General features: G+C 43.0%; 1 protein-coding gene across 1 annotated transcript in view; it reads left to right on the top strand.

Annotated features, from left to right (window-relative positions):
- The window catches only part of LOC139263242 (uncharacterized), a 188,934-nt gene that overhangs the window by 119,308 nt on the left and 44,816 nt on the right, over window positions 1-24,810 (top strand). Inside the window, exons 10-14 of the mRNA XM_070879009.1 lie at window positions 1,418-1,506; window positions 4,840-5,544; window positions 6,109-6,171; window positions 12,958-13,237; window positions 18,917-19,079. Of these exons, the coding sequence (XP_070735110.1) occupies window positions 1,418-1,506; window positions 4,840-5,544; window positions 6,109-6,171; window positions 12,958-13,237; window positions 18,917-19,079 (1,300 nt within the window). The remainder of the gene's footprint in view (window positions 1-1,417; window positions 1,507-4,839; window positions 5,545-6,108; window positions 6,172-12,957; window positions 13,238-18,916; window positions 19,080-24,810) is intronic.

A 24,810-nucleotide genomic window follows, 5' to 3' on the forward strand; every position in this document is an offset into this window, starting at 1 on the left:
CTCGCGCCCGTGTCTGTTGACCATGAGCTTGGTGCCAGGTTTGAGGTTCTGGTCTTCAAACACTCTCTTCCTCACTGCCCCAGTATTAGCACAACTAATGGATACAACCAAAGGATATACAAAATAATCACATCACTAGATACACAATGGGGCATAATCAAAATAGACAGAATGTGGAAAAAGTAGACTGCAGATAATGTATTGTTAACTAGGGTGTGGTTGTTCTTCTCCAGATGGTAGATCTTGGAGTGGAACCCAGCGCCATGTACAAGATCTTAAGGGTATGCCTCAAATAGAGCAGGGAAGACACCAGGCCCTGAAAGTTGTCAGCCTGACTTTGTTTTAGATGGGTAAGTAGAGGGCTCAGAAGGCTGAAGAATGGGAATTTGAGAAGGATGATAGTGATGACTGGGATTGTGTTTTGAAGTGGCCATTGAGGCAGTTGGAGCATGGAATGCTATTGCAGCAGACTATTATGAGCATTTAGAACGACATTGGGTAAGTATTTGATAAGGAAGAGTACAAAAGGATAAAAGCAAAAAGCAAGGAATCGAATTACAAAAGCAAAATACTGCGGATGCTGGAAATCTGAAGTAAGAACAGAAAATGCAGAAAATATTCAGCAGGTCAGGCAGATTCTGTGGAGCTAGGAACAGAGTTAATGTTTGCAGGGCGATTAAGAACATAAGAAATAGGAGTAGTAGTAGGCTATTCGGCCCCTCGAGCCTGCTCCTCCAAAGATCATGGCTGATCTTCGACTCCAATTCCACTTTCCTGCACTTCCCCTTAATATTCAAATATCTATTGATCTCTGTCTTGAGTATCCTCAACGACTGAGCTTCCACAACCCTCTGGGGTAGAGTATTCCAAAGATTCACCACCCTCAGTGAAGAAATTTCTCCTCGTCTCAGTCCTAAATGGCCTACCCCTTATTCTGAGACTGTGACCCCTGGTTCTAGAATCTCCAGCCAGGGGAAACATCCTCCCTGCATCTATCTTGTCTAGCCCTGTAAGCATTTTGAATGTTTCAATGGGATCACCTCTCATTCTTCTAAACTCTAGAGAATATAGGCCTACCCTTTTTGTCAGAACTGGATTAGATAGCTGCAGTTGAGCCAACACTGCCACAGGCATGATGGGAGAAATTGCCTCCTTCTGTACTGTAATTTCTCTTGATACTTTCACATTCCAACTGTAGCATTGGTGCAAAGTGGTTTGGCTTCATATCAATGTTTCAGTTACAGTATAAATGCAGCATGAAGCTGGCATCAGACCCAACCTGATGCCAGAATGAAGCTTCAGAGTTCATTTGGGTCTTGGCACCTGATTTATGCTCCATGTATAACGCCAAGTTGTTTTGGCTATTGATTGTATCAAAATGTATAACAGGTTACGGTATATTCATTTTTCCCCACAGAGTCGCTATGACCGGCATTTCTTGCCAAGAGAGTTTGCCTCTTGATAAAGTACATGGAAAATCATCTTTGGACACCACCCCTACCAATGGTACTTTCATTAAGATCTTATACTTTACGATAGCAAGTTCTATACAATTACAAATAACTTTTGCAGTGAAACCCTTCTGTGTTCAATTCAAGTGCAACTTTAATGCCAGTACAAGCAAAACACAGGGTGTATGATGGACATGTACACAATGTCAGCTAGATTTTCGTTCCTTACAGAGCTAATCCAGAGATTTATCCTGATCTCCTCAGTTATACTTCGCCTTTGTTCCTTTTATTTCATTTTCATTCATTAATCCTCAACTCAGCTGCTTCTGGTATGGATGATGGTTCTCGTCACGGAAAGAAACTGTGATATAGGGAATTAAACATTGCTAACATTATAGTTTGTCTAACTTCTGTTTTTAATGAATTGATGTTGTTTAACTGGATTGGTGCCAGATCAGATTTTCTGATTAAATGCAAAATATTCTTTATTGTATGTGTTTAGTTGAATTTTTTAAAAGCACAATTATTTCTTCAAGATGCACTTCTGAATACTTCTCTACATACGTTCTGAATATGTTCATCAACTTTTATCAAATCCATGTGTAATTGTGTACAGGAATTTATAATCAATGCCGTGCCCAAAAATAGAAAAATATGCAATCTTCCTTGCACCACCATATGCAGCAGCACCTGCACCTTTCTAGCCATGAGTACGTCACTGTGCAGACTCCATTTCGTGTTTCCACATCGGGATTACATTCACTTCATCATTGCGTAGCCCTTCCCCCACCCCTATCAGCCTTTCAAAGAGTTCAACTGCATTTTTGGTCCTTTCTAAAGTCTCTTATGAACTTTTGCCTTCCAATATGCCATTTTAAATGCATTGCCATGTCCACCATCCAATTTCATTCGAGACATTTGTTTTTTATGTCACTTCTGCATGAAAACTTGTGTTCTGGTGTCAGGCATTGAACTAAAGGGATTAGTACTATTACAAGAGACACGGTGGGATTTTGTAAGAATGCTGCCTGCTGTTTCAAACTAATTAGGCCTATTACGGTGAACAGAGAAAAAAATACTTTGGTAACTTTATGTCTGACTTCTTATGTATGTTGTGTATAGAAGAACTCCACGAGGCTGAGTACTGTGAGCTAAACTTAGTGTGACCTTAGTCTTTATTACAACTCCAGAGTGCCTAAACAACATGGCAGCCAACCTTTTATATTGGCCCTGCACATGTGTGCAGATGACCATTAGGACTCCAACAGTCATGCCCTCTGGTGGCAAGTATTACATAGTTACATACATAACAATGTATTTACTTGACATGCTATAGCAATGTATCTAATGTTTGCCTTGTAAAACATTTGTTAACTTATTATAGCAATATATTTGGGGCTGAATTTTCACCACCATTCTGCACCGTTTTTTTGGCCAACGTTTTTTTTTGGAGCAGACTAAAATCTGCTAGTTTTGCCTAAGTTTCTGCGCCACTCTAAAGTAGGTACGTCCGATTTTTTTAGTTCCCGAATTTTGTACTTCACTGGGGGAGGAACATAGGAACATGAGAACATAAGAAATAAGAGCAAGAGAAGGCCATACGGCCCCTCAAGCCTGCTCCGCCATTTAATATGATCATGGCTGATCCGATCATGGACTCAGGTCCACTTCCCTGCCCGCTCTCCATAACCCCTTATTCCCTGAGCCTTTAAGAAACAGTCTATTTCTGTCTTAAATTTATTCAATGTCCCAGCTTCTACAGCTCTCTGAGGCAGCGAATTCCCTAGATCCACAACCTTCAGAGAAGAAATTTCTCCTCATTCAGTTTGAAATGGGCAGCCCCTTATTCTAAGATTATGTCCTGTAGAACTTGCATTTATATTGCATCTGTGGGAATTACAAAGTACTTCAATGTTAATTAATTATTTTTGATGTGTAATCACCATTATTGTGTGGGCAAGTGCTGCAGGCAAAGTCTTCTAAACAGAAATGAGCTAAATCATTTCATCTGTTATTGCTGGTGTTCGTTGAGGGTGAATGTTGGTCAGGTTACCACAAGAAGATGGCAGGACAAGTTGATCAGGCTGTTAAATAGCATGCAGGATTCCTTGGCTTTATAAATAGTGGCATAGAGTACAAAAGCAAGGAAGTTATGGTAAACCTTTATAAATCACTGGTTAGCCTTCAGCTGGAGTAGTGTGTCCAATTCTGGGCACCACATTTTAGGAAGGGTATCAAGACCTTGGAGAGGGTGCAGAAGAGGTTTACTAGAATGATAATGAGATTGAGGGACTTGTTATCTGGAGACACGAGAGAAGCTGGGATTGTTCTCTTTAGTGCGGAGAAGATTAAGGGGAGATTTAATTAAAGTGTTCAGAATTATGGCTGGTTTTGATAAAGTAGATAGGAGAAGCTGTTTCCACAGGCAGGAAAGTTGGTAATCAGAGTAGACAGATTTAAGATAATTGTCAAAATAATTCAGGGGGAAAATGAGGAGATTTTTTATTTTACGCAGTGAGTTGTTACTACCTGGAATGCACTATGTGAAAGGGAAGCAGATTCAAAAGTAACTTTCAAAATGGTATTGAATATTTACTTGTAAAGGAGAAATTTGCAGGGCTATGAAAAAAAGAGCAGGGGAGTGGGACTAAGGTAATTGGATAGCTCTTTCAAAGAGCTGGCACAGACATGATGGGCTGAATGGCCACCTTTGGTGCTGTATGATTCTATGTCTATGTTCTGTGTCAACTTACTGCTCTTCAAAAAATGCTAAGGGATTTTTTTTCATCCACTGCAACAGACAGATGGGACCTTGGTTTAACTTATCATCTGTAAGATGACACCTCCAACTATGCAGCACTCCTTCAGAATTACATCCAAGTGCCAGCCTAGACTGAGATTTGAACCCACAAACTTCTAACTCAGAGGCAAGAATGCTACTATTAAGCCAAGCTTATACTATTGCAACCTTAGAAATACTGTCAATGAACAGTACAAACTTAATATATAAGGTACTTTTAAGATGCTAGATGCACAGACTAGATGGTCAAGTTTCATTCAGGTGGGACTTCAAAATTCTAATCTACTGAGTCGAAGCACATAGATATATGTATGAGTCAATTGGTAACTGCTTACATTGAATTAACTAAAATAACGAAACTTCTCTCCTTATTAATAATTATCAGCGTGCTAAGATGGTAATAAGAGTATTTAGAGTGAGTAAAGGCCAATCAGCCCAACAAGCTTGCTCCATCCAGAGCCTATGTAAGATTATTGTATCATGTACTTACTCACCCACACACCACCTGTTTATCCCATACTTTAGGGAACATTAAGGCTGTATAATTTAAAAATTATAATAAAGATTTTCTATTTTTTTTCCATTCAGGACCACAGCTGAACCACAGATATATTAGCAGAACAAACCAAGAAAACCCTACAAATCTGCGCTGTATAACGTTTCATACAAATCAAGATTGCGCAACTGCAAATCCAACAAACTCAGTAATAGAAAACGAGCCAATTGCAGCCTGCTGGCAGACTGACTCCAAGATTTGCCCACAATCCTATACTAAAGACTATTCTCAGGCTGGTTTGCCACTTCAGCCCACACCTTATTCCTCTACATTCCAAGATAGAAAGAAGTCTCTTCATCAGTCCACCGATCAAAAAGTACCACGTTTAGCGCTACATTGTGAAGTTACCCAAGGCCGAGAGACTGAAGTAATGGCTTTGAATGAATTGATAGTTGAAGAAAATCCAAAACTTAAGTCTCTTCCACTTCCTGTCTGTCCTGTGAAAACACTTTTAATAAACCAGTCCTCTAGACAACAAAACAGAAAAGTTTTTTCCCAATTATGGTCCACCGCTGCTGTTGATCGTTCAGAGAAAGAACCAAGCCTATCAGATCCATCTTTGGTATTGTGTTCAGTTCAAAATCAAAAGATTAAATCTCTTAACCACATAGGATCAATGAATTCAGAGGGAGAAACAGCTGATAAACTTGGTAGAAGCCGAAGTGGCAACAGCACTGAAGACAGCAACATAAAAGATCAATTAAAGTCAAATTCCTTATCTAAACTGCATGAGAATGGTAAGTCATTTCAACAACTCATTCCTTTGTAACAGGCAAACTTCATTACATCTGCCAATAATATTTCTGTTAAATGCATTTAATTAGAAACCATTCTTGGGTGCAGATGAAGTGGATTCGGGCGGGAATGCAAAACAGGCGGAATCACATTTACCGACTGTTATACAACACACCTGATATTCAGTCCTATTGAATCAGTGGAACTGAATATTGGGCGGGGCATATGACAGGCGACCGATGTGATACCACCCGTTTGTGTCCCTGCCCATGTCCTATTTCACCCCCAAAGTGTTTAAGTTGTATGAATTTGCACCAAAGAACATGCAAATGCAGAACCTTCAACGTTTCTAAAAGGATAATATTTGAACTCTATATTTGGAAAATAGGCACTATTAAGTTGGTTATTGAATGTTAAGAAATTTACTGGTAAACATCAATATAATAACTAAGACCAAACAATATCACACACACAGAGCAGTAACTCCTCCAGCAATCAACCAAAAATAATGTTGCAGATTCTGTATATATCTTAAAATTGTTAATTTTTTGTTCCACTTCCTACAGCACTAGTTTTATCTTCAAATGACACTCGAAAACCTCCCCATCATATAGCATGCAGCTGCAGTGGTAAGAAAATCAATTTTAAATGATAGATTTAAATGTTATGTATAAGTGAATTTAAGGCTGTAATTCAATTTCTAGGTGGTGAACATGAGCCATTTGTACGTCACTCTTGTAGTTTGTTTTCAATTCTCTTTATGCTATGACACTGTCAGAATGTTATCAGAACACATTAATAAGTTATATTTGAGAGGCAATGAAAGGAGATGGTGTTGGGATTTTCAGAGTGGTGTTGAAATGTTCTTAAAGCAAAACTTTATGCAATATCGGCACTGCTGATATATTTTTTACTTTGAGCATCCAGTGACAGCTTGAAGTTCTCCCTGGTTAGTTATGGATATAAAAAGTAGAGTTCCTTTTCACCCTGCCCCAATAACATGTTTGAACCCCCAGAGTAACTTGCACTGCATTACCAGAAGAACAAGAACACCTTAATACATGTTTGTACTTCAAAGAGCTAACTCTTTCTTTCCGAGACACGGCCAGTCCCTTCTGGACAATTCAGAAATAATGTGCTGTGTGTGGTCCAGATGGGAGTGTCTTCTCAGTATAAATTAATTGTAGTAATAAGCTGCTTATGGAAGAGACAGTACTTTGTTTTTAACATTATAATTGCAATGTTTCCTTACTCTCTTGGGCATCATACAGTTTTGACAGTACGTAAAGGAAATACAATGAGCTAGACTTTCCACTTTGCTGTCTATCGCCCCAAAAATGGGCAATGTTCCAGCAATGTTTGATGTCCCAGCCTTACTGCTCATCGCCCATTTTTTGGATGCCGATTTTCCACTCGCCGATAGGCCAGTGATGTCAAATGGGCGATGCAAAAGGTCAGCGATGTGACGCTTGCCCAATGAACGGCCAGTGATGTGGAAGCCAAAAGCTTCCCTAGCAACAACCTTCTGCGCATGCGATTTAAAAAAATTTATTTCGGTTGACAGCATTTCACGTGTTTTGGAAAGTCAGGGTCATCCATACATGCGCAGAAGGCAAATGGAGGGGTAACGAGAGATAGAGAGACAGGAGGAAGGCAGAGGAGAGAGGAAGAGCTAGTTAACGGTAGAAAAAAAAGATAAATACCAGTATTTGCAAAATAATAGATATCATTAACAGTATCACTTTAGAGGACAGAGAAAGAGCAAATTGACAGTAGAAAAAGTAGATAAATAAGTTTTCAAAATAAGAGAAAGAACAGTAATATGTCTGACTCTGATCAGAGTTTACATGATGTGGAGGGGGTGAGGATGAGGGCCAAGCCATTTTCTGACGAGGCCCTCGTCACGGAGGTGCACTCCCGGTGGGCTCAATTAACCCAGGGTGCTAAGGGGAAACCCCCACTCCGTGGCATATCGGAAGATATGGGGAGAGATCGCTGATGACGTCTCCTCGGCATCGCATGAGGCAAGGGGCGCCGACCAGTGCCAGAAGCGATGGAACAGCCTGGTTGCTTCGGCAAGAGTAAGTATGATTTTTTATTGTAAAGATGCAAATTGATTTTAAAACTAAGCTCCTGCATTGAATTTAAGCTTGTAATTCCTACATATATTACATATATTCCCTGCTAAGATCCGGACAGGGCTATTAACCTGTGCCCTTTTTAAATCTGTCATGCTGCTTTCACTTACACTGGGGAAAGAGCTGTCCTTGCTCACTGCCTGCCATGGGAGACTTTGGGACATTAGCTCCTGTCATTATAATCACCGAGTTCAGTGGTGATCAATTGTGGATAAAAACCTATTAGCATATAACTATGGAAACTGTTGACTATCCATTTTAGTATCTTAGCTCTTGTCACTTTTGCAGAGGAAGTTATCGAACAACAGGAAGGAGCAGAGGTGCACCGGAGGCAGCCCTGCTCAGCTCCAGGAGCTGTCGTTGATTGAGGAGAGCGCAGCGGTGCTTGTGGGGACCGACAGTCGCTCGGCCACCACCTGTGGTCTTGCAGAGCCCACGCATGCAACACGTGAGTGTTTTAAGCAGTGTTAAAGTAATGTAAAAGTAATGTAATGCAATTTAATTATAAAATACGAATGATGTCATGTTATGCATGCTGCCTCTGTGCTACTCTCAGATTGACAACATAAGAACATGAGTACATAAGAGCAGGTGCAGGCCATCTGTCCGTTGTCCCCTTCTCTGTTTGCTCCCCATACAGCCCCTTATCATTCTGTCTATCTCCAGTTGATCCATTCTCCAAAGCTCTCTGGGTCACTGAATTCCACATAGATGTATGACCATATATACTACCAAATGATGCATTAATCTGTAAGGTCTCTCAGTCACATTTATTGTAGTAGTGCTGCATCTCATACGTATTCCAACGCAGCGAAAGACTAACGTGTACCCTTCTGTTCTAATTGTGCTTTGCAGTTCAGCCAGCACCAGAGGCGCCAATGGAGCCACCAAGAACAGCGCCAGCGCTGGAAGTGCTCATTAATATGGGTGGCGAGGAGGCCGAGCAAGAGACAAGTGAGCTGGAGGAGATGGAGGAGGAATTGGTGCAGGAAACTGGCTCAATTGGGGGGCCTGCGGCGGCCATGAGTTCGTCTTCGAACGAAGAGGTAGCGGGACCAAGCGGTGTGCAGCTGGCGACGCCAAGACAATCATTAGTGCTCTCGCAGACCCCACGGAGGTCGGGTCAGCAAGGTGAGCACACACCTACCCTGGCCGATCGCATAGAGGTCTTGACTCGACTGTGCGAGGAGACTGTCGCGATTAGTCACGACCTTCTCCAGGTGTTTGTGGTCTTCACGGAGGACTTCTCCTGGGTGCCTCAGCAGACACTCGTGGAGATGCGTGCGCAGACCGCCGCCACCAATGCCTTGTGCCATGTGTTGTTGGCGGAACATGGTGCTGCACCCGAACGTGCCGTGATGCCGCAGACCACAAGCACCAGCACACAAGCGAGTCAGGACGATGCACTTCCTTCTGACTCGGAAGGTGATTCCACAGCTTCGCCTTCCCTTCCAACACACCCTCAACAGGCGATCGTGCCACCACCACCCCCACCACGGACAGGAAGTCTCGACGTTGCCCGCTATACACCAGCGTCATATCGGTACTACCCTGGGATCAAAATGGGCGGGTGGGGCTGGGACACAGGAGGGAACAAGACCTGGAGGGAACCATCACTGCAGGTAGGGAGGGGGGTGCAATATTGTTTTTTATTTAGTTGATATTGTTCAGATTGTTTGTTGCTGTTGTTTATTGTTGTTTCGCTGTTGGGGGGTGGGTGTTTGGGCGTTTTTTTTTAAGTATTTAAGAAATGTTGTTATTGTAATAAATTTTTTACATTTCAATTCCCATCAAGCCCCATCTGGCAATTGTTGTCCTCTCCTTATAGCTAGGTTATGCAACATACAGCACACCAAAATAAACTCAGCGACCTGGTCAAGGTGGTACTGTAGGCTGCCTCCAGAGTGGTCCAGGAATCTGAAGTGCTGCTTCAACACCCCAATTGTTTTTTCGACGATATTGCGTGTAGCTATGTGGCTTTCGTTGTAACGCTTCTCGGTTTCCATCTGGGGATTACGTGGGTGGGGGGGGTTAGGAGCCAACTGGCAAGGCCATATCCTTTCTCCCCCAGCATGACCTTCTGGCTGACTGTCACAGGTCAGGGATAGCACTCTTACGCAGGATGTGCGCATCATGGATACTGCCTGGAAATGTAGCATTTACTGCCATGATAATTTGGTTGTGGTCGACAGCAAGTTGCACATTCAGGGAATGGAATCCCTTTCGGTTACGAAACACCTCTGGGTTCTGTAAAGGGGCTGTCAGGGCAATGTGCGTGCAGTCTATTTGCTCCCTGCACCTTGGGGAAGTTTGTTATTCTTGAGAAACCCAAAGCCCTCCCAGTCTGAGCCTCCCTGGACATAGGGAAGCTTAGAAAGTCCATCCTGCGAGCGTAAAAGGCTTCAGTCAGCAGTGACAAGTAATGGTAGAGAAGCTACAGCCCTCATCGCTATCACTAATACTATCACTGTTGATATAAATGCCCTATCTACTACTACTAAACTGCCCTTTCTACAAAAATAAATGCAAATATAATTATATTTATAAATATAAGTATAAATTTGAGTAGCTCTATCTGTAAAAGACCCTTAAATAACTCTCAAATTATAAACCACTTGTTTTAGCAGCCTCCTCCCTTCCGACATTCAAAATGACGTCCGTAGGGTCAAGTTCTGAGAGGAAGGCCAGGGAAAAGCAACTATTCTGCAGCGATGTTCTCGGTGAGCGATCAGCCCGGCGATGTTCCGAAAGTTGCATCCGGCGATGTGCGGGCGATCACCTCAGCGATCAGCTCGGCGATATGAGCCGAAAGTTGGGGGAACAATTTTCCGGCGATATTCCAGCCTAACTTTCCACTTTTCAGTCAAAATGGGCGATGAAAGGCCGTTTTGGGCGATATAAAGGGGAATGTCTAGCCCAATGTATTCTAATTTAAGGCATAACCAGCTAACAGACAACTCCATACTAATCACAAGTTTGAGTTGAGCACCATTTTTTGAAAATCTCAGTAGGTGGAGGTCCTTTATCCTCTGACTCTTTTCAATTCACAGATTTTGTTTGATTCCTGACAGTTGCAGGTAAAAAGGATTATGTTGTACTCAGGAACAAACTAATGCATGGAGTTTGGTTTTCTAGCCTCCTGTGCAGCTGCTATATGTTCCATTGTTTGGAATAGAGCAGCAACACAAGACAGCACCTACATTTATGAAGAAAAAAATGATGTAAAATGCCCCACAAAAACTCAATGGTCCGGATTTTGCAGTCAGCGGTGAAGTGACGGCGCTCGCGGCTGACCTCGAAGATAGCTGCCCACAAAGTTCTAGCGATCTGTGTGGCATTGATTTCACATCTCCTGACATTAATATAATTCTGGCCCCAAATCTAGGGCATCTCGAGCATCCAGCAACAGCGATGTCATCAAGCAGGCTAAGCAGCCAATCACATTGAAGAATTCTCACAGGCAGCAAACCAGGAAGTAAAATGCACTGATTATCCTACACTTTTAATAAATTTAACAGATAGCAAAATAAAGATTTTAACATATACGTGATTAAGGTAAAGGCTGAAATATCATAAACAAACTTTTAAAATATTAAATAATTTTAATTAAAAAAAGGAATTTTTATCATAATGGAAAAAAATTGACATTCCACAAATATAAAATTAGTTTTTCAGGGTCAGAGATGTTGTTCAGCAGTAAGTATGACTTAGTACACTGTTTAAAAACTCAGTTAGACCTAACCGAACAAGGCTCATCTTTTTCAGGGGTTTATAATGGCAATATTGGAGCATAAGAGCTGAAATTCTCATCAGTTCAATGATTTCAAAAGAATTGCCATCTGTGGTGTCTTCTTTGGAGCAGGGAATCACTGACAGCGACTTCTGGATTTAAACATAGAAAATAGGTGCAGGAGTAGGCCATTCGGCTCTTTGAGCCTGCACCACCATTCAATAAGATCATGGCTGATCATTCCCTCAGTACCCCTTTCCTGCTTTCTCTCCATACCCCTTGATCCCCTTAGCCGTAAGGGCCATATCTAACTCCCTCTTGAATATATCCAATGAACTGGCATCAACAACTCTGCGGCAGGGAATTCCATAGGTTAACAACTCTGAGTGAAGAAGTTTCTCCTCATCTCAGTCCTAAATGGCCTACCCCTTATCCGAAGACTATGCCCCCTGGTTCCCCAACATCGGGAACATTCTTCCCGCATCTAACCTGTCCAGTCCCATCAGAATCTTATAAGTTTCTATGAGATCCCCTCTCATCCTTCTAAACTCCAGTGAATAAAGGCCCGGTTGATCCAGTCTCTCCTCATATGACAGTCCAGCCATTCCTGGAATCAGTTTGGTGAACCTTCGCTGCACTCCCTCAATAGCAAGAATGTCCTTCCTCAGATTAGGAGACTAAAACTGAACACAATATTCCAGGTGAGGTCTCACCAAGGCCCTGTACAACTGCAATAAGACCTCCCTGCTCCTTTACTAAAATCCCCTAGCTATGAAGGCCAACATACCATTTGCCTTCTTCAACACCTGCTGTACCTGCATGCCAACTTTCAATGACTGATGTACCATGATACCAAGGTTTCATTGCACCTCCCCTTTTCCTAATCTGCTGCCATTCAGATAATATTCTGCCTTCGTGTTTTTGCCACCAAAGTGGATAACCTCACATTTATCCACGTTATACTGCATTTGCCCACTTACCTAACCTGTCCAAGTCACCCTGCAGCCTCTTAGCGTCCTCCTCACAGCTCACACCGCCACCCAGTTTAGTGTCATCCGCAAACTTGGAGATATTACACTCAATTCCTTCATCTAAATCGTTAATGTATATTGTAAAGAGCTGGGGTCCCAGCACTGAACCCTGCGGCACTCCACTAGTCACTGCATTTAACTACGCATGTGCGGCGCCAGAAGTTGCTGTCAGTTTCACAGGGTAATGATGCTGTACACTGACAGTTTCGCCGTCATTACAACTGCAGAATCTGGGCCAATATAACAGCACCTCTTGGTGTCATGAAGATCACTAAGGCAAGGTTGGACCTGCAGCAACAGGCTTATACTACACTTTTGGAGCTCACGAGGAATAGGACGGTATGGCACAGGCCACAGCAGAGGCAAATTGCAACGTGGCTTTTATCATAATAAATGGAAATACAAACAGAGGTTCTATTGTGGGGAGGGGGAGAGAGAGTACAAAGATATGTAGCTTATTGTATGCTTAAAGGATTTCTGCTTCACTTTACTGCAGTTATTTTTGCTTCAATAAAGGTGAACAAGAATTAGATTCTCCTCATCTGAGCTCACTGATTCAAGCATCAAGCAGTGACTCTGTATCCACTGGAACCACAACACCATCACAAATAGAAGATATCAGACAGCATCTTCAGTCCCTGGAAGCAGATTACCAGGAACTTGTCACACTTCTTTCAAAGGATAGCAGGACTGTGCCAGCACATCGAAAGTTAATGCACAAACAGAGAGGGCAAAGCACAGTGAAAAATGCCAAACTACTAGCACAGCTTACATTACAGCGGCAGAAGGATATTTGGTATTTATTCAAGGAGTTGAATGGATGAACTGCAAAAAGTAACATATTTCTAAATATTGTCATTTCAGACTGATATGACGATACTAGAAACACTCTTTAATTATTTCTTGTCAAAATAACAAATGAAAATGATTGACAGTGATGACAACATCCCTATTAATATAAATGTATGCATTACTAACAATGCAGTGATGAAGTGCAAATTATGAAAAGTTTTTTATTCCAAAACTTTAAGGGCTGGATTTTTGGTTCCGCTCATTTCGAGGCGGCAAGGGCGGCGGGGCAGTAACGTTTGCGCCCAGGAACAGTTTGCGCCTCAGTAAGCAAAATTCATCAGCTCAGCCCAGAGTGTGCGCTGGCTGAGCAAGCGAAAATCCCAAGCTAAACAGCCGGCCTCGGAGCACTCCAAGAGAGGCTTGGAGGGTTAAAAAAAAACCCCACCAAAAACATTCCCAATAAATAACCCACACCACCACAACATAAATTGCAAAAAATAAAAATAAAAACCAATTACACTTACCTGAGGTCGACATTACTTACCTCACAGCGGCCGTTACAGCTCAGACCGCCAGCTTTCACAGGCGGTCCTAGCATGGCGCTCTTCAGAACGCTGTGGATCAGGCGGCAGCCAAAAATTGAGCCGGTGTCTCAACCAGTGGTGTTGCACACTGGCTCGACACTTCCGGGCGGTAATGCTCCGCGCCCCGTCGAAACCGGCACAGAAAGTCCCAGCGGGGCGCAGGAAGCTGGCCGCCCATCTGGATGTGTTTACAGCCGCCCCTCTGGGGCGCTAACAAGGGCTGCAGAAGACTGAAAATCCAGCCCCAATTATCTAAATGCACACCCAAGGACGTACCACAATGCTAATTTTTCAGGTTCAATTTTGTTGCCATATTTTTATATTTCTTGACTGCATTAGTAACAGCATATTACACTATTCCATTCCTCACTTCAGAGTCATTATCATAGATTCTAGGATGACACTTGGGGCAGTACTGAGGGAGTGCTGCAGAGGTAAAGCTGCACTGTAGGAAACAGACAGAGAATGAACTTGCATTTATAACATGCTCTTTCATGACCTCAAAATGTCCCAGCTAATGCATTATTTTTGAAGTGAAATCTCTGTTGTACTGTAGAGAAATGCAGCATCCAGATTGTGCACAAGTTTCCCACAAACCGCAATGAGAAGCCCCCCTGCTCTTCTCTGTCGAGTGCCATGGGATCTTCTACATTCACCCGCGAAGACTGACAGGGCCTCGCCTTTTGCTGAGATATTATGCTGAGGCCCAACTGCCTGCTCAGTTAGACGTAAAATATCCCACAACTTTCTTCGAAGAGCGAGGGAGCTTTCCTGGTGTCCAGGCCAACATTTAGCCTTCCACCAACACCATTAAAATCAGATTACCTGGTCATTTAACTCATTGTTGGTTGTGGAATTTGCTGTGCATCAACTGACCAGCACATTTGCTTACATTACACAGATGGCTATACCTCATAAATACTTAATTGGCTGAAGGACATGAATGGTGATTTATGAATGCAATTAATTTTTTTACTGTGTATGAATATTGTAAGACGCATTGTCACAGATTTCTAAATTTAACCTCATATAGGTTATAGGACAACAAATAGATCTACATAGATTTATGGCAACAATATGTTTTTTTTGACTAAAAATAGCAATAAATGCTTGGCAACTTCAACCAAAAAGGCACAGAATAATATTGTTATTCAAAGGGATATTCATTTTTATAGATGGTAACATTTTACCTGAAATAAATCTGTCAAAGTGTAATACATTTGAGAGTATTATGTTACAGATACAGTAATGTGTTTTTGCTCATTTGATTTCCTAACCGATTAGATAGAAGTAACATAGGAACTTGTGTTTATAATAAATCATTTTCTACAACCAATAATTTTAAAAGAAGCACATTTCAAAGACAAAAATAAAAACTTTCCAGAACAAATTGTAATTAAACTATGGAATAAATAGGATAATGTGGAGGTAAGATGGTGCACTTACTGATGTACCTCTGACAAAAACTTTCAAACTGCAGCTTGATGGTTTGGTCTTATGGCATGGCAGTCTGCACTACTACCTGCTTATACCTCAATAGATGACATGGCACAGCCCAGGACCCAGTTGGTTGATTTAACATCCACTGAAGTGTACAGAATTCTATCAATTTGTTAACTTGTCAAGGCATTGAGGCAGGGAATATGATTATCTATCTCCTACTCCATGGTGAATTGGATGAAAGGGAATACACTCTTAGTTGCACAGTGCAGGCTCTCTAAAACCTCCCTCTGCTTTTATCATCATCAGTTTCATTTATCGTCCTAGTGGCATTCTCAATTTTTGCATACTAAAAAAAATTATACATTGGCATGCTCAGTATTATGAATTATGCTACTGAACTGCAGATGATCACATTCATATCAAATGTGTACAAACACCATTATAAAGGTTTGTCACGTGTAATTGATGTGCCTCTTTAATAATCAAGAGTGAAGATTTCCTCTGTGGACTGGATGGAGAAAACTCCATAAGCCAGGAACAGAACAAAAATCTTCCTCCAAGCATAGGAACATAGGAAAGTGCAGGATCAGAAAAAAACTCTGCAGCCCATTTGCCTGGTCTTAAAAATTAACATCCCTCACTTTTTTGTCCGTAAATTTTCCACACTATCTACCTCCCTGGTCAGTTCATTAAGTAAATGAGCATAAAGTAGTGAAATCTAAGCTTATGAGCACTTTTCGTCTGCAAGGCTTGATCCCATATCCCCTGGTTCGAGAGTTTGTGGAAATATCAAACATTATTGGGGTTCAGTTTATCTATTCCTTAAAGATCTTGAATAATCACATTTCATACAAAAGCAATTTACTGCAGATGCAGGAATCTGAAATAAAAGCAGAAAAATCGGGAAATACTCAGCAGGTCAGGTAGCATCTGTGGAGAGAGAAACAGAGTTAACATTTCAGGTCGATCACCCTTCGTCAGAACAGAACTAGCTCAATTTTGCTAAGTATTAGTATTAGTATACAGAGAAACCTATTCCCAAAGTAGGTGGTGATTAAATATCCAATGGCACAGACATGTAAATGTTGACTAACTGGATAGTTATTTGAAAGCACTCTAATAATAGTTTCAGCAGAATGGCACGAAAGATAGCATATGCCAGGGTGTCTAACTTTCAGCATAGAGTTAGGGACCTTCTTTAAGGTCCATTACCACTGGTTACGGGGCGGTAGGGCCTTCCCGTCCCGCCCAACGCTCCCTGACCCATTGTTGGCCGTGTGCCGACCCCTTACTGCCCAGCGGCAACCCCTTTTCCACCCCGCATGGGAAATTGCCCCACGGTAGCATGGCCACCGCTACTCGTGCCCCCGACAGCTTTGCAAGGCAGGAAGCTGCCAGTGACCGGACAGTGTGGCCACCCTTAAAGGGGAGGGTGCACCACTGTGGCCACCATTTTGTTTTAATTGTCGGCCGACTCCCTAGTCGGCCCAGTAATGGCGGCCGCTGGTTCAGTCGGGCTGCCAACAGGCAGCCTGGCACCCTCTCTTGGCCCGGCCGAACCCCTTCCTGGTGGCCCAGTGAGCTCCACGGAGACCTCACTAGCACTCTTCGGTGTCCTCCCCAATATTTATGCCTCAACAAACATCGAAAACAGATTATCTGGTCATTATCACTGTATGTGGGACCTTGCTGTGTGCAAATTGGCTGCTGCATTTCCCCACATTAGAACAGTAACCACACTTCAAAAAAAGTACTTAATTGGCTGCAGAGCACTTTGCAGCGCCGAGGTCGGAAAAGGTGCTATATAAATGCAAGTCTTTCTTTCATAGTTTGACATCATATCATCATAGGCAGTCCCTTGAATCGAGGATGACTTGCTTCCACGTCAAAAAGTTTACAGGTGTTTCAATGAAGGACCTAATATTCCAGGTCCCGAACTAAATCTTAAAGGGTGGAAGATGCCTGTGCGTGGATTTTTTTTGCACACCAGCCACCACACGGGCTTGACCGAGCTAGGTCCAGTGGCAAGGATTAACCAAGATGACTGGAGATTAGCTCTGCTGCACGGACCTAGTGCACACACATATTGCAGTGTGGGTTGGCCCGTGCTGCCCCTGGGCCTTCGCCTTTTCTGGGCCCCGATCTCGTCCCTCTACAATCTCTCGCCGCTCCTTCGCCCCGGCCTCGCTGCTCCTTCTGTACCTGCCCACGCTCTAATCACTGACCTGGATCTTGGTGACGTCCCTCTTCACTGCCGTTGCTCTCCTGCTCCAGCACGTGCTGCTCCCTGGAGTGGTATGCCGCCACACTGCTCCTTCCGCTCCCCGGCCTGCTCCAATGGTACTCGCAGGCCGGGGGCCGCTCAGCCTGCTGGGCCAGGCCTCCACGCTGCTTCTTCCACTCCCCGGCCTGCTCCGATGGTGCTCGCAGGCACCGGCCTGCTCCTTGCACCATATGTGCAGGCATTGTAACACCTACTTGTCAATGAGTGTTGGGAGCTGTCTTCACGGGGTCTGGGTCCTTCACCATCTTGTGGACTCCCTGAACCTGTCCAAATCTGCAACAAGAGCTCTGAATAATTATGCAAATAGACTGCCATTTAGAACTGATGAAATTAGCCTGTTCCTCTTTCCCCTCAAACTCTGACTCAGATCTATTGTACTATCTTGTGGTTTTAATTACTTGCATGCATGGTTCCTTGACGAATTGTGTCCAAGATCATGGTTTGTCATCTATTGCACCCTTTTATCGACTTCCCACTATATCCCTAGTAAATTGAAGTCACCCATAATGACTGCATGCTTCTGTATAGACTTCCTTTATCTGCCTACAAAGTTTTTGGTCCAATCCCTCCTTACCTGGCATCCAATAACAGATAGCCTTAGTTAATTTCCTTCCTTTCATCCCTGCCCACTGGGTTTCCACCTTATCCACATATGGACCAGAACAATCCAACATCATTATACATAAAAATCTACACCCCTTCTAAGTTTATTTGTTCTATCTTTACAAAGCAATTTATTTCCATGCATGTTTACTCAAACCAGACTAGGTAAAGATGGCAAATTTCCTTCATTAATGTCCTTTAGGGAAGGAAATCTGCTGTCCTTACATGTGACTCCAGACCCACAACAATGTGGTTGACTCTTTACTGAAATGGCCTAGCAAGCCACTCAAGGGCAATTAGGGATGGGCAATAACTGTGGGCCTAGCTAGCAATGCACACATCCCGCAAATGAATTTTTAAGAAACTATTGTTGTTGAACACGGTCTCTGTGATGGGTATATTGAAACTTTCCTCTCCAGCAAGGATAAACACGTCTCCAGTTTCTTTCTTAATATATTCTTATTTGGAACTTTGTGCCATTCATTTCATCACTCCCTACCTGATGTGTTTATTTATCATGTCAGTATTCGATCATACTGTTATGCATTTACCCGCTGAATCTTTTTCTCTTAGGAAAAGTCTTTTTGCCTGTTCCTATAATCAATAATTCAGTGGTTCAGTTTTTTAATTAAAAAAATTTAAAAAGTAACACATTCATCCGAGTACAAGAGCATTGAATTTAAATTTTTATGTAAAATTGTCAGCATGGCTTACTGCAGGTTTCGACATTGATTTGTGTACATTTATTCATGTGTTTGCTGGTTTACAGTACAGTGCAGAGGAGGTTTGCTCATCTGGAAGCTCATGTACTTCTACTGGCTCGAAACATAGCTCACTTGGCTGATGAGATTGGCTCCCAGAATTCCGTGTTACAGAAAATATATTCATTGCAATGGGAAATACAAAAAACACAACATGCTTATAACAAAACGGTGGGTACCTTTTTTTCCCCTCTGGATTGCTGGAAAAGGTTTGAAAAAATAATTTAAACAGAATGCAGGTAACTTCTGAGATGTTATAGGAGAATATGGTATTTTAAGAGAAAATGTAATTCCCAAGATATGTGTGTCGCCGGCAAGGTCAGCATTTATTGTCCAATCCTTGTTGAGGTGGTGGTGATGAGCCTTTTAAAAAAAAAACGGTTCCATTGTTCAAATTTGGTACAGCCAAATGGCTTATTCAGCTATTTCAGAGCACAACCACATTAGTGTGGCACTGGAGTCATATATAGACCAGACCGGGTAAAGACGGCAGGTTTCCTTCCCAAAAGGACATTAGTGAACCAGTTGAGTTTTTATGGCAATCCAATGCTTCACGGTCACTTTTACTGATACCAGCTTTTTATTTCAGGATTGTAAAATGACTTATTTCAAATTTTAAAATAGACAAGATGAGGCTGTTGTGATTACATTTTGTTTATGATGCTGCTCGGCTGAGAAACACTTTATGGGATAGATTTTCGACTTGCTGCCTAGGCGTAATACTGGCATTGTGGATTGACCGCCCTTTATAGAAATCGCCCGGTTTTAATTTCCATTGGACAGTTTCTATAATGGCCAGCCGATGAAGAATACCAGTTTTACACACCCAGATGGCAAGTTGAAAATCTACCCCAATTAATTTTAAAGTAATTTGATTAAAGAAATAAACGATACTAGCATATTGTCTATGGTGTCACTCACAGGTAGTCTGGGGCATGTGGTGGGAAATAATGCAATTGTGTAGGGAGCAAAGTAAGTAGCCAAAGAGTGGAGCAGGCAGGAAGGTGAGAGCTAAAGTGGGGTTGGAGGTGGGTGCAAGGCAAAGTGGAAGTGGGGCTGGAACAAGATCAGTTTCCTGTCACTTACCAGCTGGAAGTGGCAAAGTGCATAGCCTGGGTGGGACTGACTGGGTGTGGGAGAGACATGTGCTGAGCTAAAGAATGGAGGGTTTATGTTACTGGAGGGTCATGAAGAGTGGCAGGGCCTGTGTTGACCTGGAATCTCAGAATTGTTGCCATTAATAAAACTAGCAAATCACCAACTGCAACCCTGCCCCAACTTCACTGTTTGACTGCTCTGTCAATGAAATATGTTTCTTTTGAAGAATGTCAATGCTTATCCAATCAACCCTACAGACATACCAAACACAAGAAAAAAGAGACACACTGCTTACCACATACTAGATAATATATTTCATGCCAGCAGGTTAGAAACCAAATTTGAACCATCATAATGATTACATACATATATAACCACCAAATATATACCTTGATAGAATAAAATCATCATTTCATTAACTAAATTGAATACTTGTTATTTCAACTCATGATCTAATTAGAAATCAGATAATTACTCCTATTGAAAGCTTTGATCTTTACAATGTTCTAAATAAAATCTCTCGTGGTCCCAGCATCCGGAAGTGAAATGTGGGAGGGGAAGAGATTGTCGGCTGCAATGCCAGTGAGTGGGGCATGGAAAGAAAGAGTTTGGCTGGAGCGCTTAGGTCAGGCACACATGGGCAGTAGAGAGCAGAATTGGGCGGGTGGGGTGGGATGAGGGTGGGGGAAAGTGATGCTTGGAAAGGGTCGGAAGCTAGGCAGATAGGGTAAAATTACCAAATTGAGTGATTAATAGAGATGGGAACTGTGGAATTAGCAGATTGAATATTTTCTGTGGTGTTATGGAGTGTGCATCTGATTAGTACATGGTGCCCAGCAGTAAGCATGGCATGGCCTGATCAGCAATATTAGAAATTCACAATTAATCAGATAATAGTACAAAAACAGACATAATATTTTTAATAGGATAAATAAATGGAACTTAATAGGAGTTGGCTATGTATTGGTTGGAAACAGAATAATTATGCCGCAGACTTTGACAGATTTTTTCGGAGTGCAATATTAATTTACAGCCTTTCCCAATCAATTATTCTGTATATGCTGCAAAAAAATAAAAAATGCACATGCTTTGGTGAAGACCACATCTATCAAACAATATTATGTGTTTGTAAGACTGTTACATTGTATGTCTGTATAATTGTAGATGTCTTCTAGAGTTACTGATTAGTACATGCTAATTTCATCATATTATCAGTCGCATGCCCAACATAGGAAATTATTTCTAGAGTAACACACAAGACAGTCTACTTGATACAATGAATCTGAAATTCTCTCATAGAAACATAGAAAATAGGTGCAGGAGTAGGCCATTCGGCCCTTCTAGCCTGCATCGCCATTCAATGAGTTCATGGCTGAACATTCAACTTCAGTACCCCATTCCTGCTTTCTCGCCATACCCCTTGATCCCCCTAGTAGTAAGGACCTCATCTAACTCCTTTTTGAATATATTTAGTGAATTGGCCTCAACAACTTTCTGTGGTAGAGAATTCCACAGGTTCACCACTCTCTGGGTGAAGAAGTTCCTCCGCATCTCGGTCCTAAATGGCTTACCCCTTATCCTTAGACTGTGACCTCTGGTTCTGGACTTCCCCAACATTGGGAACATTCTTCCTGCATCTAACCTGTCTAACCCCGTCAGAATTTTAAATGTTTCTATGAGGTCCCCTCTCATTCTTCTGAACTCCAGTGAATACAAGCCCAGTTGATCCAGTCTTTCTTGATAGGTCAGTCCCGCCATCCCGGGAATCAGTCTGGTGAACCTTCGCTGCACTCCCTCAATAGCAAGAATGTCCTTCCTCAGGTTAGGAGACCAAAACTGTACACAATACTCCAGGTGTGGCCTCACCAAGGCCTTGTACAACTGTAGCAACACCTCCCTGCCCCTGTACTCAAATCCCCTTGCTATGAAGGCCAACATGCCATTTGCTTTCTTAACCGCCTGCTGCACCTGCATGCCAACCTTCAATGACTGATATACCATGACACCCAGGTCTCTTTGCACCTCCCCTTTTCCTAATCTGTCACCATTCAGATAATAGTCTGTCTCTCTGTTTTTACCACCAAAGTGGATAACCTCACATTTATCCACATTATACTTCATCTGCCATGCATTTGCCCACTCACCTAACCTATCCAAGTCACTCTGCAGCCTCATAGCATCATCCTCACAGCTCACACTGCCACCCAACTTAGTGTCATCCGCAAATTTGGAGATACTACATTTAATCCCCTCGTCTAAATCATTAATGTACAGTGTAAACAGCTGGGGCCCCAGCACAGAACCTTGCGGTACCCCACTAGTCACTGCCTGCCATTCTGAAAAGTACCCATTTACTCCTACTCTTTGCTTCCTGTCTCGATCCTGTTCTTATGTTTTTTGTTACCATTTCCCAAACTTTTTCTATCATATTTTGGAGGGATATTCTATTTTGGTTCAGCATCACCGACGACTTCTGTAAACTGACCTTGGGGGAGAAATTGGGCTACTTTGAGCTAGCGACTCCCGAAAAATTCAGCGGGAGTTCAGCGGCGCCGCTACGGTGTTGCGCCCCAATCTTCTGTGCTCGGCAATCGTGACATCATCGCCGTGCACATCGCCCCCGCCCCTAAAGACTGCTGAAAAAAAACTTACCTTTTCGTTGCTTCTCCGGGTGCGGTTTCTTTGCGCGGTCGGGTTCGGAACCGTGACTGTTCAGCTTGGCACTCTGCTGATCACGCGGCATCCCCGCTTCCCCCAGTGGTCCAGGTAGGTTGCTGCTTCTTTGGCAGAATATGCAGCTAGGGCCCTTCCCTTTAAGTGGCAGTGCTACCCAGCCAAGTGCATAGCGCTGCTGAGGCCTGCACCCCGTTACCGCCCCAGGAAGGCGCTTAATGTAGCGCTCCACTTCCTTCCGGGGGTGGTAACCCAAATTTATCGAGCAGGGTGAGACTTCTGCGCCTGGCGCAAAGTCTCGCGCCTCCCGGATGTTATCGCCCCCAAACGGGGAGATAATGAATTTCTAGGCCCTTGTTTCCACTACATTCTGGAGTGTGACTTCACCTGCTCAATATCTAGGTTAAACAATAGCAAGAATTGGGGATCGAATAGAGAATAGTGTTACTGTTCACCGGCTTACTGGAATATATGATGTGCTGCTCCTTTTCTTCGGTGGGTGGTCATCATCAGATCTGGACTTAGACTATAAACCATCAGACAATTTCTTCAACATAGAACAGTATGCAGTGCAAGCCAGTGTATTTACAAACTTTGCTATCCCTCACAATACATATATCAATAAAGATGCTTCCCCTGAGCTATCTTTCATCACTGGATCCCGGAGAAAATTATGAATATCTTGTGCTGAAACACTACTATAGCATCAAGCTGTCATAGACCGGCTGCTGGTTGGAGACTGACTGCAGACTGATCAGCTAAAAATGAGGTAGTAATTGGAACCCCGAGCCACAGAGTTAACCCTTAAAAGACTTCAACAAAACAATGGCCATGCTCTATTCTCAGGCCCAAAGACTTGGTCTTCACCCAGACTCAGCTGTCCATAAAAGAATGACTACCCCAGCCAGGGCCTATTCCTTGAGCTTTGCCATACTTGTAGCTCCCTCAGTGGAATAGGACCTTGAGTGCTTGCGCTATAGGTGATCTTGAGTGTGCTAAAAAATCCACACACGACGTGATTGTCGGCTGGTTGCTGGATCTCCTGTGTTTTTCTATCCACCATCTGGTCTTTAGGTCCCGGGTTTTTTGTTGGACCCTCTGCCTTCAATTACCTGTAGATCCGCTTTTTTTCGCTCGACTTGTGATGTTGTTTCCAGTTCAAAAATGCTTTGCATTTGCAGTTTATTAGCTCCTGGATTTCCTGGTCACTCTCATCAAACCAGTCTTGGTGTTTTCTGGTAGAGTAACCAAGAGTCTCTTCACAAGTGCTAATTATGGTGGACTTGAGGGCAGACCAGGTACTATGGACACTCTGCGGCTCCGGTTCGCTGTGAGGCGTTGGCGGAATAGGGCTTTCTTTGCAGGGTCTTTGACTGCTTCAGCGTTGATTTTTTTGCGCCAGCATTTCTGTTGCCTCAGCCGTTTTGAGGCTGCGTTAATGGAGATAACAGAGTGGATTAGGCGGTGATCAGTCCAGCAGTCGTCAGCTCTCGTCATGACACAAGTGATGCAGACGTCCTTGTGGTCCCTTGCTCAGATATGACGTAGTCTAGCAGATGCCAGTGCCTGGAGCGAGGATATTGCCAGAAGGTCTTGTACTTGTCTTTCTGATGAAACAAGGTGTTGGTTCTGACAAGACCATGTTCTGAGCATTTTTTCAGGAGGAGTTGGTTTTCCCTATGTTTTCCCTGCTAATCACCCCACTCCAGAGGTCTGTGTCCTTTCTAACTCTGGCATTAAAGTCGCCAAGGACAATCAGCTTGTCGCCCGTTGGGACTCGGGACAGGGATTGTTCAAGGCTGGAGTAGAATCCCTCTTTGGCCTCTTCCGTAGCTTCCAGTGTTGGGGCGTATGCACTGATGAACGTAGCATACTAGTCCCAGGCTAGGGTGAGCCAAAGTGTCATGAGGTGTTAATTTATCCGGTAAGGGGAATGTCCTCGCTGCAATACTTCATCTCACTTTTAAAAAGCTCCCCGCTGGAGTGGAGTTAATCTACAAGACAAGCGTGAAATTGTTCAACGTCCGAGACCTCCAGTCCAGATCTAAGGTTGTTCCAACCTCTGTCCTATATGGCTCAGAGATATAGACCATATACAGTAGATACCTTAAAGCGCTGGAGAAGTTCCACC

Source organism: Pristiophorus japonicus, chromosome 4, assembly GCF_044704955.1.
Source record: "Pristiophorus japonicus isolate sPriJap1 chromosome 4, sPriJap1.hap1, whole genome shotgun sequence".
In the NCBI taxonomy this organism is placed as follows: domain Eukaryota; kingdom Metazoa; phylum Chordata; class Chondrichthyes; family Pristiophoridae; genus Pristiophorus; species Pristiophorus japonicus.